The sequence below is a fragment of the Sander lucioperca genome, chromosome 15, assembly GCF_008315115.2.
Source record: "Sander lucioperca isolate FBNREF2018 chromosome 15, SLUC_FBN_1.2, whole genome shotgun sequence".
In the NCBI taxonomy this organism is placed as follows: Eukaryota; Metazoa; Chordata; class Actinopteri; order Perciformes; family Percidae; genus Sander; species Sander lucioperca.
Genome location: NC_050187.1, coordinates 26,929,521 through 26,942,273, shown reverse-complemented (window position 1 = coordinate 26,942,273; position 12,753 = coordinate 26,929,521). Strand labels below are relative to the sequence as shown.

Below are 12,753 nucleotides of genomic sequence, written 5' to 3'. Positions count from 1 at the left end.
TAACCGTATACATACTGGGAACTATATTCAAAGAAGGCAAGGCACTGCTAATTCTGCTACTTGGGCGGAGTAATTTGCTCGCAGCACCTGAGAAGCCCCGTGGTGAGGAGCAGAGAGTAACGGTGCTTTTCAGATTTTGCGCTAATCACTCCGCCCAAGTAGCAGTGCTTCGCCTTCTGAGAATATAGTTCCCAGTATGTATACAGTTAGAAGATGGCTGTGTGTGATGTGACCCTGTTTTTAGTATGTAACTGCATTGGGATGGATGCTTACACACAGACTCAATATGAAGCTGTAGTTAATGTTTTTTTTCCCCTTTGACAAGAGTATTGTGTATTATGTTTGGAGGCAATGATTAGTTGTAATTTTTAATTTCCCATGTGACTGATTAAAGTGAGTTTTGCTCACCACATTAAACAATATTAAGTCTTAATGCGCATTTGGTCTGATATATCATGTGATGTATAATGAGGCCACCAGTGTTGTGAAGTTTTGGAGATTTTTATGTCCTCATAAACCACAATTTGAAGATCCTTATGAAGCCAGATTTGTAGATTTATTTTTGTCTTTTTAAACCAGTTTTTGGAAATGTTATATCCTTGTTAACCAAGTTTTTGAGACTTTTGTCCTCGTAAACCAGGTTTTTGTAATTTCTATGTCATTTTGAACCCTGATTTAAAGATTTTCATGTTTATTCTTAAAATGTACTGCCCTGGGTTTATAAGCCTATTAAAGGAGATGTATCATGCTCATTTTCAGGTTCATACTTGTATTTTGTATCGAACATGTTTACATGATTTCATGTTGAAAAAAACACATTCTTTTTCTCATTCTGTCTGAAACGCTCCGTTTTAGCGCCTGACTCTTTAAGCCGATAGATGCTAGATCGAATCTGCTAGACATGTCGCCGTCGCAGGACGTGCCTTGTGGCCCACGTATATTTTTGCCTTATTCTGCCTCTGATTGGCTTACCCTGTTATTCTTACCCTAACCCTAACCAATCCCCACTCCTCATGCCTAAACCTAACTACGTCGACACGTCTAGCAGATCTGATCTAGCATTTACCCTTTAAGCCCTCCTCCTGAAAAGCCCACTCGGCTCTTATTGGCTTGCTAGAAAAACATGGTGCACCACAGTTCTCAAACCATGGGTGAAGATTGTAATGAGCTTGCATGTGACATAACAAGGAGGGCCCAATCTGAATAGTTTGTTGATTCCCATGTTTTCTGATCTTGGCACCCCCCCAAAATTAAAAATAAAAAAGATAAAACGAACTGGGTTGTCTTAATTTACAGATGGTGGGTTGGTAGGCACTCCAGGTAGTGCACAGTCTCTATCAAATCAATAAATTGATGATTATTTGCATTTACACAGATTTATTTTAGCACATAATTTACCTTTCCCCTTGAAGTTGAGCCCATACAAGCAGCTAAAAATTTGGTGGATATCTATAACTTGTATCAAAATTAAACCTCTCCCTTTTCTTCTCTGTATTTCCCCAGCTCTTCTTTACGCCACCATCTTTGGTAATGTGACAACAATCTTCCAGCAGATGTACGCCAACACAAATCGTTACCATGAGATGATTAACAGTGTCCGGGACTTCCTCAAGCTTTACCAGGTGCCCAAAGGCTTGAGTGAAAGAGTTATGGATTACATTGCCTCCACCTGGTCCATGTCACGGGGTATAGACACTGAAAAGGTATGTCAGACTGCCTCATCTTTAAGGGCTCTGTTAAGGCATTTGATTACTGGTAGTTTCCTTGTAATCCTGCTATTTTTTTATCATCCTCAAGACTACCATTATTATGGAAAGAATGAAAACCAATTTTGACTTAATGTGTTAATTACAAGACTGTTAATAATGTATACAAATGCAGAATCATTTGTTTGATATAAATAGTATATAAATAAATTATATATTGTATATTATAGAATTCACTTTCTTTTTTTTCTGAGGTTGTTGGCTGCAGAACCAAAAAAACAAACATATGCCGTTAATGCTCTCTCGCTCTCACTCTCTCTCTCTCTCTCTATCTATCTATCTATCTATCTATCTATCTATCTATCTATCTATCTATCTATCTATCTATAAATTGGGTTTTTTGTTAATTGGTTTTGTAAAAACTGTCATATGGTTATTTTGTGTCACAGTTACACCAGCCATCCCACTGAAAGCAGATGATGCTGAAATGATTTGAGTGTGGAAATTAAGCATTAAAAGCTGGCAGCAGATAGATTGAACCGGTGGTGCTCTGATTGTTTCGAAGCCAGAAAGCATTCATAACGCTGTCCCATTTAAATCCACCTGTCCAAAAATCCAATCATGGAAAAAGTTTCACCTCAAATTAGAAACATAACTTCTAATAAGGCAAGGATTTTGTCACTTGGAAATATGTAGTCAAAATCGAAATGTGATACTTATTGTGTTCTCTTTACTGTATATGTTAAGCGTGCACTGCATCTATGTATTATTTATTTGTCTGCTTCAGGCCACACTACAGTGTCTAAAAATGGCCTATAATCCCTCTCTGCTTGACATTCATCTTCATAGAGATTTGTTTTAAAAGCAGAGCCCTGCAACCGCCTGGCATCCTGTTGATTAGGTGTGCTTGAACAACATGCTACCATTGAGTGACACACAGCAGATAGGCGAGGTAATTCATACTGGACATGTTCAGTCCCAACCAATAGATAAGTCGTATCCTAGTGAAGTATTTCCTACAGCTACTGAAAAAGAAAGAAGCTCTGAATCATCTGTAGTATAAAAACACACAAATATAACAGACGGACCTTAACATCATTAAGATTCAAAAGAGCTTTTTTAAGTTCTCTGAACATTTATATTTTGTCCTCTTTATGACCGTAGGGTTCAACTGACTTTAAGTTTCAGACAAACATTTATATTGCAAAATTCCCAAAAATATATGACATCTTTTTCGTGCCAGGCCAAAGGTAAGCAATTTTTCCTCTCAAACACAAGCCTTTTACAGATGTGTGAATATCTATGCTCAAGTCACTTAAGTTGCTGTCGTCCCATTATCGGTCATAGAAGCCACAGTATACCCACCTACCACTGTCGCGCTGTATCCAGTTCAATACATCGATGCAAAAACAGACTAGCATGTCTTGCCTTAACAACTTTCATGACGTTAACCAATAGGAGCACAGGGCACTTTTCTGTGCAAGAAAGGAATGAGGTTATATTTAATGTCAGTGAACCTTTAACCATTTACCCTCTGGTTAGGAGCATTATACCATGTCTACTAGCTCTAAAGTATATTTCATTATTATGTGATGATGAGTCATCATACAGTTTTTCTCTCTACTCTTGTTTCTTCTCAGGTGTTGCAGATTTGTCCAAAGGACATGAGAGCAGATATTTGTGTTCATCTTAACCGGAAGGTTTTTAAAGAGCACCCGGCTTTCCGGCTGGCCAGCGATGGGTGCCTCAGAGCGCTGGCCATGGAGTTTCAGACCATCCACTGCGCCCCTGGTGACCTGATCTACCACGCTGGTGAAAGTGTGGACAGTCTCTGTTTTGTGGTGTCTGGATCACTGGAGGTCATTCAGGATGACGAGGTGGTGGCCATTTTAGGTGAGTTTTAAGTACATTTGTAACAATTTCTGATGCATATCTGTCTTTTCACCAAACTACACTGAGCATTTATGACATAATTAATAATGCAATTCACCACTTGTGTTTATTTCATGAACAAGGCGGTCAAGGCTTCCCATTCCCCCAACTGACAGACCTGCCCCAGATCTGCTCAACTTTTTCTTTACATAAAGTTATGGATTTCTTAAGCTTCTTCTTAAGATCTAAGATGCAGAAAAAACTGGCAGTGATGATGATGGTGGAAAAACATTTCAGCTAAACTGGCCTCCAGCACTGTTCTAATAAAACGGTTTTGCGTCATAGTAACAATATATTCCTTTTACTTAAAATCCTCTTTTATTCACTTTACAAGCTGTTTCCGACTGCAGTGAAAATAGATGTTTGGGGATCATTGTCTGCTGAGTCATGAACTCAGGATTTGAACAATAACTTGTTTGTCACAGATCCCTCTCAGTAACATTTTGAATATGGTCTGGATTATAGATATATGGACACATACTGCAGACCTGAGACGTGTGGGAGTAAAATGAGACCCTTCTCGACCTGACTAGCGTATAATTTGGATGCTGTCTGACTCTATGAAGTACTCTTAACTGTAGTAACCCATGTCTAATGCATATTGAACAGGAAAGAACCAGGCCAATTACTAACTGCCTTGACATTTCTGATATTTGTGAGCCCTGTTTTTCTTCCATTGCACCTTGATGTGATCTAACAATGTGATCTACCTCTTTATTTATCAAGATACAGAATAAATAATTATTTCCTTGCTTATGCTGGTCTGGTTAAATCCCAGCAGAGTATTTCCAATTTACATCTTAATTTTAATTTGTCAGATAATTGATTTAGTGAATAATGGATCGCTTGCTCTGGCAGGCCCAGTGTGGGCTGTTGGCTGTTTTTCGTCAATAACCTGCTATCGGTTCCTCTTTGCAACGATCAATATACTGTCCGGCTAATATCATTGGCCGGATGGAGACTGTAATGGAGCCTGAAGTGATAAACAAGTTACTACTATTAAACCAGGTTCTCATTAACCTAATGGCACTGTAAAATCGAAACAACATGTAAAGTACAAGACACACTATCTAATTTTATCCTCAGACTGGTGCTGTTTGACTTCTCATTTCCAGACCGCTCTACATACAGGAGATCTAAATGTTATTAGCCTAATTATTGAAACTCATCTGGATGTCAGAGATAGTTTGATTATTGCTTTTGCAACTTGGTCTTTTTTTAATAAGCTGCATTGTATAAAGTTTTTCATCCTGCAGTTCAAAGAAGTAATCAGATGTTTTCAGTCTTGTGAAATTACATTCCTGAATATTCTGCAGCCACAGTGTATGAGAAGCTGTTGATTTCAATTTTGATTACAATGAGTCATAACACTTCATAGTTATAGTTATAATGGTCAAGTTGAGCTTTTCAAACATAGAACTCACATGAAAATAGTGCTCTCTCTGCATCTAGTTTGGTCAGCTCTGACTGCGCTGCACAAATAACAGCATGTTGAGCACTTATAAATAGTTAAGTTTCTTAAATGATCTAATAAGCTTTTTGTCTAAGTTAATAAGCTATAATTAATAGCTTTTATAGTAGTTAATAAATAATGTTAATGCTTCGTAAGTCTGTCATAAACCAAAAGAAGAACTTTCAGGTCGACAGCTTGTAAAACACACCATTACTTAGTTTCTTTAGTCAGTTCTTTCAGTTCTTTATTTAGCATTTATTAGCACTATACAGTATAAAGTTTTCATAAATTGTATTTATTTGTATCTACACAATGATGTATAGTTGTATGGAAATACCCTCTCAACCGGAGACCTGCCTTAAGAACTGCAAATGGGATTTTTTTTAAAAACTGGCTACCCAAAATTTGTTCTCATAAATGGCGTATAACTCATTTATAGTTAGTAAATTATTTATCAACCATAATTAAAGCCATTACAACTTCTAAACCCTTTATAAAACATGCCTTATAAAAAAAGAAGTGGTACTGAATTAACAGGTCATTTATTTCTCTATTTCTTTACGTTTTGGAAGAATTACCTGGTTTAAACTGTGTCCTCTCTCTAAAGGTAAGGGAGATGTGTTTGGGGATGTTTTCTGGAAAGAAGTGACTCTCGCTCAAGCCTGTGCCAACGTCCGAGCTCTGACCTACTGCGACCTCCACGTCATTAAACGTGACGCCCTGCAGAAGGTGCTGGAGTTCTACACAGCGTTTTCCAACCACTTCTCAAGAAATCTGCTGCTTACTTACAACCTGCGAAAGAGGGTGAGTGACTCTTCAAAGAGCACCTAAAAAAACAAAAAGTTACAGTTCACTCAGTTCAGATTTGGGTTTTACATGGTATTTTGAATGTCTGAAGACTTCAGCTCTCTCGTTTCCACAACAACTGTATACATAATAATTTATTGAACTGAGTAAATTCAAGTTTTACACAATATATATGTTAAGAACGGAGCACAATTTGTCAAAATATGTAGATGTTTCCATTACCATGTTTCTTACCAATTAGAAAAAACTCTTTTTGACCTGTTACTCCTTCTCTGGTCAGACCCTTTTTTTTTTTTAAATAAGAGCTTGAACTTTAAGCGTTTAGACATCCTGCGTGCTGTTTTTATTTTTGGTGACGAGTCATAATTGCTGTGTAGTTTTTTGCACTATGCTTACCAGAGGTCACATGGTAATGTGTGTGGGCTACACGTGTGCTTTTCTTTCTACAGTTTCTACAGGTACAGCTTGTTTCTCTCTCTCTCTCTCTCTCTCTCTCTCTCTCTCTCTCTCTCTCTCTCTCTCTGTTTAGCCACAGTTGCTGTTGCTGCTCATGTTAAAGGAATAGTTTGATATTTTGGAAATCACGCTCAGTCGCGTTCTTGTTAAGAGTTAGATAAGAAGATTGATAACCACTCTTGTGTCAGTTAAATATGAAGCTACAGCCAGGAGATGGTTAGCTTAGCCTGGCTCTGTCTAAACGTACAAAATCCACCTACCAGCACCTCTAAAGACAGATATGAGAGTAATATCGATCTTATCATCTAACTTTTAGCAAGAAAGCCCAAAATGTGGCTGCTACCAGAAACATTCCACATGCAAATCCTTTAGAAAAAGGTACATTTTCTAGATTTAATAACAGTAATGTCGACGTACAAGCCCATCTAAACAACATATGCTACACTTCAAACAAAAACACAGTTCCATTAACAGCCACCACATACTAAAGCCACTCTTACATCCTTCATTCAAAAATGAACAGCTGCGATCAACAACTCAAGTGTGGCTACCAATCCTTACCTCATTGATAATAAGCTAAGCCTGCCCAAAAGAGTGCATGTAAGATTAAATTGCCAGCATATGAAGAGGCAATCTCATCTGCTGCATTGAACTCACTATTCACCAGGGTCCCATACTTTCTGAATGTATACAGCAGGGAAATCCAGAGATAGATTGAATAAGGAGCCAAGCGCTGTCTTCAAATGGAGCTTGGGAGGTTGTGTTTTCGATTTTGGAAATCCAGCACACGATATGTTCCACATTTGAGTAGTTTAAAGTTGTAAAAACAATGTTGCTATGAGACTGAAAAGAAAAATGGAGTTTGTCTTACCTTTTTAATAATGACTGCTTTTGTGTTTATTGCCTTTCAGCATTATGCCCCGGAACGACATTCGAGTAGATGACAAAAAAAAGATAAAAATAGATAGATAAAACAAAAATCTTCAGCTAACCTCTGTTCTTCTAACCAGACAATGTATACATTATCATGAATCATAGAGGGATTCTTTATTGGCTTTTCTGAAGAAAAAAAACGGTTACCCTCAGCTGTAATAAAATTACTTATCACAGTCTTGAAAACCATGTGATATTGCTCCAGAAAAATCTAGTAAATTGATCTTAAATTGGGATTGTTTTGTCAATCTACTGTTTCCAAGAAAAAGAATGAACTACCATGCACAGCAATTATTTTTTGTTAAAAACAAAATAAAACAAAAACCTAGAACATAAAAATAAAGAATATGAATTAAGCTATCAGTCTATTGCCGCATTTCCACTGCGTGGTACAGAATGGCTTTACTCAACCCAACTTGCTCTTTTTTGGTTTTCCATTGACAAAAGTTGTGGATAGTAGCTGGTACCTTGTACTTTTTTTAATAACACCTTGGTTTAAGGTTCCAAGCAAGCTGAGCCGATACTAGAGGGTGGAGTTAAAACACTGCAGACCACTGATTGCACATTGAGTATTGTCACTAGAATTGTCATGGACACGGGACATTCTGCATAAACCTGCCATTTTGAATTAACCAAGCTACCGCAATTTCTTTAAAGGCATACTATGTAACTTTTCCCTATTCGGTCCCCCTACAAGTTGTCTCATTGGAACTACAGCCGTGCGAGCTGTAGTTCCAATGAGACAACCTGTAGGGGGACCAAAGTGGGAAAAGTTACATAGTATGCCTTTAACTCACCCCAGATTTGAAAAAAATGGCAGCCCGCAAAACTATGGCGTACAATTGACAAGGTGCAGACGTTCCTCTGTTTGGTTGGATTCAGCGAGTGCCGCGTTTAGGATTATGTCACGGCAGATTCACACAACGTTTCTATTGCAGTCAGCTGAAAATCCCGCCTACATTTGACAGGGTACTATCTGCAGTGTAAAATGAATTAGAGAAAAGGACCTGGTTTCAAAATTGAGCTGAGTTGAGTCGAGCCGAACCATACAGTGGAAATAAGGCATAACAGTGTGTCTACACCCACTGAAGCCAGAGGCATGATATGAACTTCTCCTCTGTGTCATGGGAATAGCTTGTTTAAAGGTGAAAAAAAAGCACACACATTTTGAAACATTGACTTCCTCACACAAACTATACTATCAGTTAGATAGATGCACCTGTTCATCTAACTGATTTTTAGACCATTAATTCTTCACTTCATGAGACTAAATTGACTTTGAGAAGAATTTGCTTCTGTGCATGTAGCATTCACAACAAACCTCATGGTTATTATGATGGTGTTTTAGTCATGAGAACTCTAAATTCTCTTATAGATCGTCTTCCGAAAGATCAGTGATGTGAAACGAGAGGAAGAGGAGCGACAGAGACGTAAAAATGAAGCCCCTCTAAATTTGCCACCAGATCATCCGGTACGAAAACTCTTCCAGCGCTTTCGACAGCAGAAGGAAGCCCGCCTAGTGACCGACAAACCAGAACTAGATGACCATGATATCGAAAAGGGCCCTATGTACGTGGACATCCCGATAACTACAGCCATCACAACTACCAGCATCGTCACAGTGACGGAAAGCCCAGCAACACCCTCATCTTCAAGGCCTTCATCTTCAACGTCCCCTAACTGTAATCCCTCAAACAAGGCGAAGCTGCAGGTCCCAACTCCCATTTCTCTGGTGGGAGGCCGGGCTGCCGAACCCGTCAAAGTCAAAGGCTGGGGTCGCTTCAAAGAGTCCATGGCCAAAGCCGACAACTGGAACAAAGTGTCTAAAGCCGAATCCATGGAGACATTACCTGAACGTACCAAGGCGCATGAGTCACAGATGTCTCTAAAGAAGACAGACTCATGTGACAGCGGTATCACCAAAAGTGACCTGCGCCTGGACAAAGTGGGCGAATTCCGCATGACGCCCCAGGACCGCAGTCCCGTCCAGCCTCCGGAGACCAAGCGCACCTTCTACCCCATCCAAGAGCAAACGCTTCAGGCCTCGCTTCAGGAGCTCAAGCTAGAGCTGAAGGACGACCTCAAAAACCTGAATGTTCGAATGTCCGGCCTGGAGGCGCAACTCACAGAAGCACTTCAACTCCTCAAAGTGAGGAGATCAAGTGCTGGCTCTCCGCAGCCTCTTTTTGACATTTCTAGACCTGCTTCACCAGAACTGGACAAAGAGGACATTTTCTCTTGAAGAGTGGAAGGTTAACTGATCAGGTTAACTGTGAACTCAGCTGGAATCCAGTAATATCCACATTACTTGGAGAGCTGAGTCTGCACTGGGCACACCATTTAGATTAGGCAACAGTGTGGTCTTGAAGACGCACCGGTCTTTATCCTAGGGGTGTAGCTGTTGGCTAACAAGGGAACGTCATGTTGAGAAGTCGAGGTCGTAGCCCAGATTCTGTTGTTGTAACATTGAACACTGGAAGGTTACAAAAACACTGACAGCTCTATGTTTGTACATAAGTTTGATTTATTTTTCCATCGCACTATGATGGAAAAATAGCTTGAGCGGTTTGATTTTATCTCGATTTTGCGAGTGTCAACAGAAGAACATAGTTGTATCTCTGTTGGGAAGAGAATAGAAACAGCATGACCCACTGGTTTGTTATTGAATCATTTATAAGAGATTCTTTGCATGTCACGTAAAATAGACGTGTGACTCAAATTGCAGATGGTGCATTTTTTATTAATTGAGGCCACACAGCGACTCATTTGCAGTATTTCACCATGACGGTGGGAAAAGACGGTTTTTCCAGATGTTGAAACTGTCTCAGAGTAATTCCTCAAGTAATTGATGAACTCTTCTTTTTATATCAACTGACAGGATTATTATGAATAATACAACTGTTAACTCAACAAGCATTCAGAGTTCCATCGTTTCTGATATCAAGTATTTGTTATTCTCATATATAAACACTACAACCACACACACAATACATATATTGTATTAGAGCCGTACATTTTTAGTTTTGGTGATGCATATTTAGGTGATGCAGATGGTACTGATAATGGCTGCACCCCTTACCTTATTTTAAAACTGTTTGCACAATATTTCAAAAATAAAATTTATATATAATTAAAGTAAAACTTCAAAGTGCAGGTTTGTTCACGTAAATTGACCTAGATAATCAATGGAACATGCTTTAGAGATGTATTTTGCCTTTAATGGCCACTGAGGTACATGTTTACATTTGTTACCAGTTAGCATGCTTGATTTAATCGTCTGTCTTCACAAGTTAACTATTAATAAAGGACAAAGATGATGAAAATGTTAAGGCTAAGTGTTTGCAATGCAGTTCTTGCTTTGCTTTATTTGAGGCCAATATTTGGAGGAAATATCTACTTGCTAACCCAAAACCGAGAATAGACATCAGTCAACAGGAAGGAAATGTGCTTTAGAGCATTTTTGTAGTAACTTTCATTTATTACAGAACCCTAATGTCCACAGAAAAAGATGAATTAAACATGAAGTAAAGCAGAGTCATGATCATCAGGCAATAAGTATGCATATGTATTTGCTACAGTAGAACTTTAAAACTAATATTTAAAAAATGTGACTATTTTTTAAACCAAACAGTTTTTTGCAGTTTAGTAAAATCCAGAACAAATGTATTGCAAGTCTTAGTCATGAGCTTTACTGGTCTGCTTCTATACAGTATTTCACATGGCAAAAAATAACCACCATTCTATATTATTTATTATTCATATGGAAAATTTATGTTCCCTGCATGCCTTTTCTCTTATCAAGACTAAAGACAAGCTGAGAAGGACACAAAAAAAAAACGACAGGGTTTTTCTCTCAAACACATTTTGTGGCTCCATTTCCATTAAAAATGTAGCTTGCTTAAAAATAAATGGACATGTCATCACAAAAGTGAGAACTCATTTGGTTTAGAGCCAGTGTTTGTGGGTCTTTATGGGTCTGCTTTCGCAAAGAGTTTTCATCTTACAGAGGGAAAAGCACTAAAATCATCTGACTATGACTTCTCTATCAGATAATTCATAAAGCTGCTGCTTACACACAAGTTCAGAAATCAAAAGGAGGCTAAAAGAGGGCCGACAGTATCTGAGGAATTTAGTCACGTTTATGAAAGACAGAATCTAAACATAATGTAATGATAGACACAGCCTTTATCTTTGACATCTTTAAATATTAAAAAATAAAATTGGTAAAAAGGGATTACATTGATATGACACAATCACTTCTTCTTAGTTCAGGCACACTGACTTATGAACTAAACTGACTGACAAATGTCAATTCATTATATAACGTTATTCAAAAGACTTGGTGGAGATTACCACATGACAAATCCAATAATGTTATGCAGTTATAATGTTTATTGTTGTAATTGCAACCAAGCTGTGTGTTTATTTTTATTTATTTTTTATAAATTATCTCACACACACACACACACACACACACACACACACCTACCTACATAGTAGGTATCAAAGTATTGCAGTAAATATTAATGCACAAAGAACTCTTAAGTGGAAACTTTCTTTTTTTTGGTTACTTTTATGATAATTGGGCAAGTTTGAGGCTCTTATTTGGCTACTTGGCATCAGTCAAATCTGTCAAATTAATACATTACTAGAAGCTCAACTAAGTACACGTAAGGATTGTGCAGCGCATAAATAGCATGCAAAGTTTTTTTTTAAAACAATATTACGGGATAGTTTGACATTTTAGGAAATATGCTTATTTGCTTTCTTGCCGAGAATGAGATGAGAAATCTCATGTTTTTACGTCAACTGCAGTGATAGAGCCAGGAGTTGACTAGCTTAGCTTAGCGTAGCATAAAGACTGGAAGCAGAGGAAAACAGTCAGCCTGGCTCAAAGTTCATAAGCGCTAACCAGGTAATCTAAAGCTCGTTCATTAAACCATTGTTTAGTCAGAAATATAAAACAAATGAATGGTTTTATTGGGAGTTATGTGCCAGTAGGTGTTTTTGAACCAGGTTAGCTGTTTCCCCATGCTTCCAGTCGTTATGCTAAGCTAAGCTAATTGACTTCCAGCTCTAGCTCCATATAATGCAGACATGAGAGTGGCATCAATCTTCTCATCTAACTCTCTGGAAAAAAGTGAATAAATGTCAAACTATTGACTTTGTAGGCCAGAAAGTTAGTTTTAGAATGTTTTCCTTAGAGAGAAAAAACGTGTTGGAACTGAATTGATGTCTTTGACTTTTTCTGAACACAAACTGGTGCTTAAGAGCTTTAGTCTGGAATAGTATGAATGACAGTTTGAGATTACACTTTGAGTCACGTTATGTAGAGTTAAAGGTCTGAATCTTTGAATGTTACACAACAGTTTAATCACAGCAAACTGTTTAAAACAAATTCAAACAAATATTTTTTTTTAGCCTGCTTACTTTAAATAATGCTAACAACAATGAGGTGCTGTTTGT

At 38.0% G+C, this 12,753-nt stretch overlaps 1 protein-coding gene across 2 annotated transcripts in view; it reads left to right on the top strand.

Moving 5' to 3' along the window:
* kcnh1a (potassium voltage-gated channel, subfamily H (eag-related), member 1a) overlaps positions 1-11,991 on the top strand; it is a 42,502-nt gene extending 30,511 nt beyond the window's left edge. For both annotated transcript variants that reach the window (XM_031315972.2, XM_031315971.2), the window contains 4 exons: positions 1,504-1,703; positions 3,347-3,599; positions 5,699-5,895; positions 8,663-11,991. In XM_031315972.2, the coding sequence (XP_031171832.1) occupies positions 1,504-1,703; positions 3,347-3,599; positions 5,699-5,895; positions 8,663-9,529 (1,517 nt within the window). In that variant the 3' untranslated portion in view covers positions 9,530-11,991. The remainder of the gene's footprint in view (positions 1-1,503; positions 1,704-3,346; positions 3,600-5,698; positions 5,896-8,662) is intronic.
* The last annotated feature ends 762 nt before the right edge of the window (positions 11,992-12,753 follow it).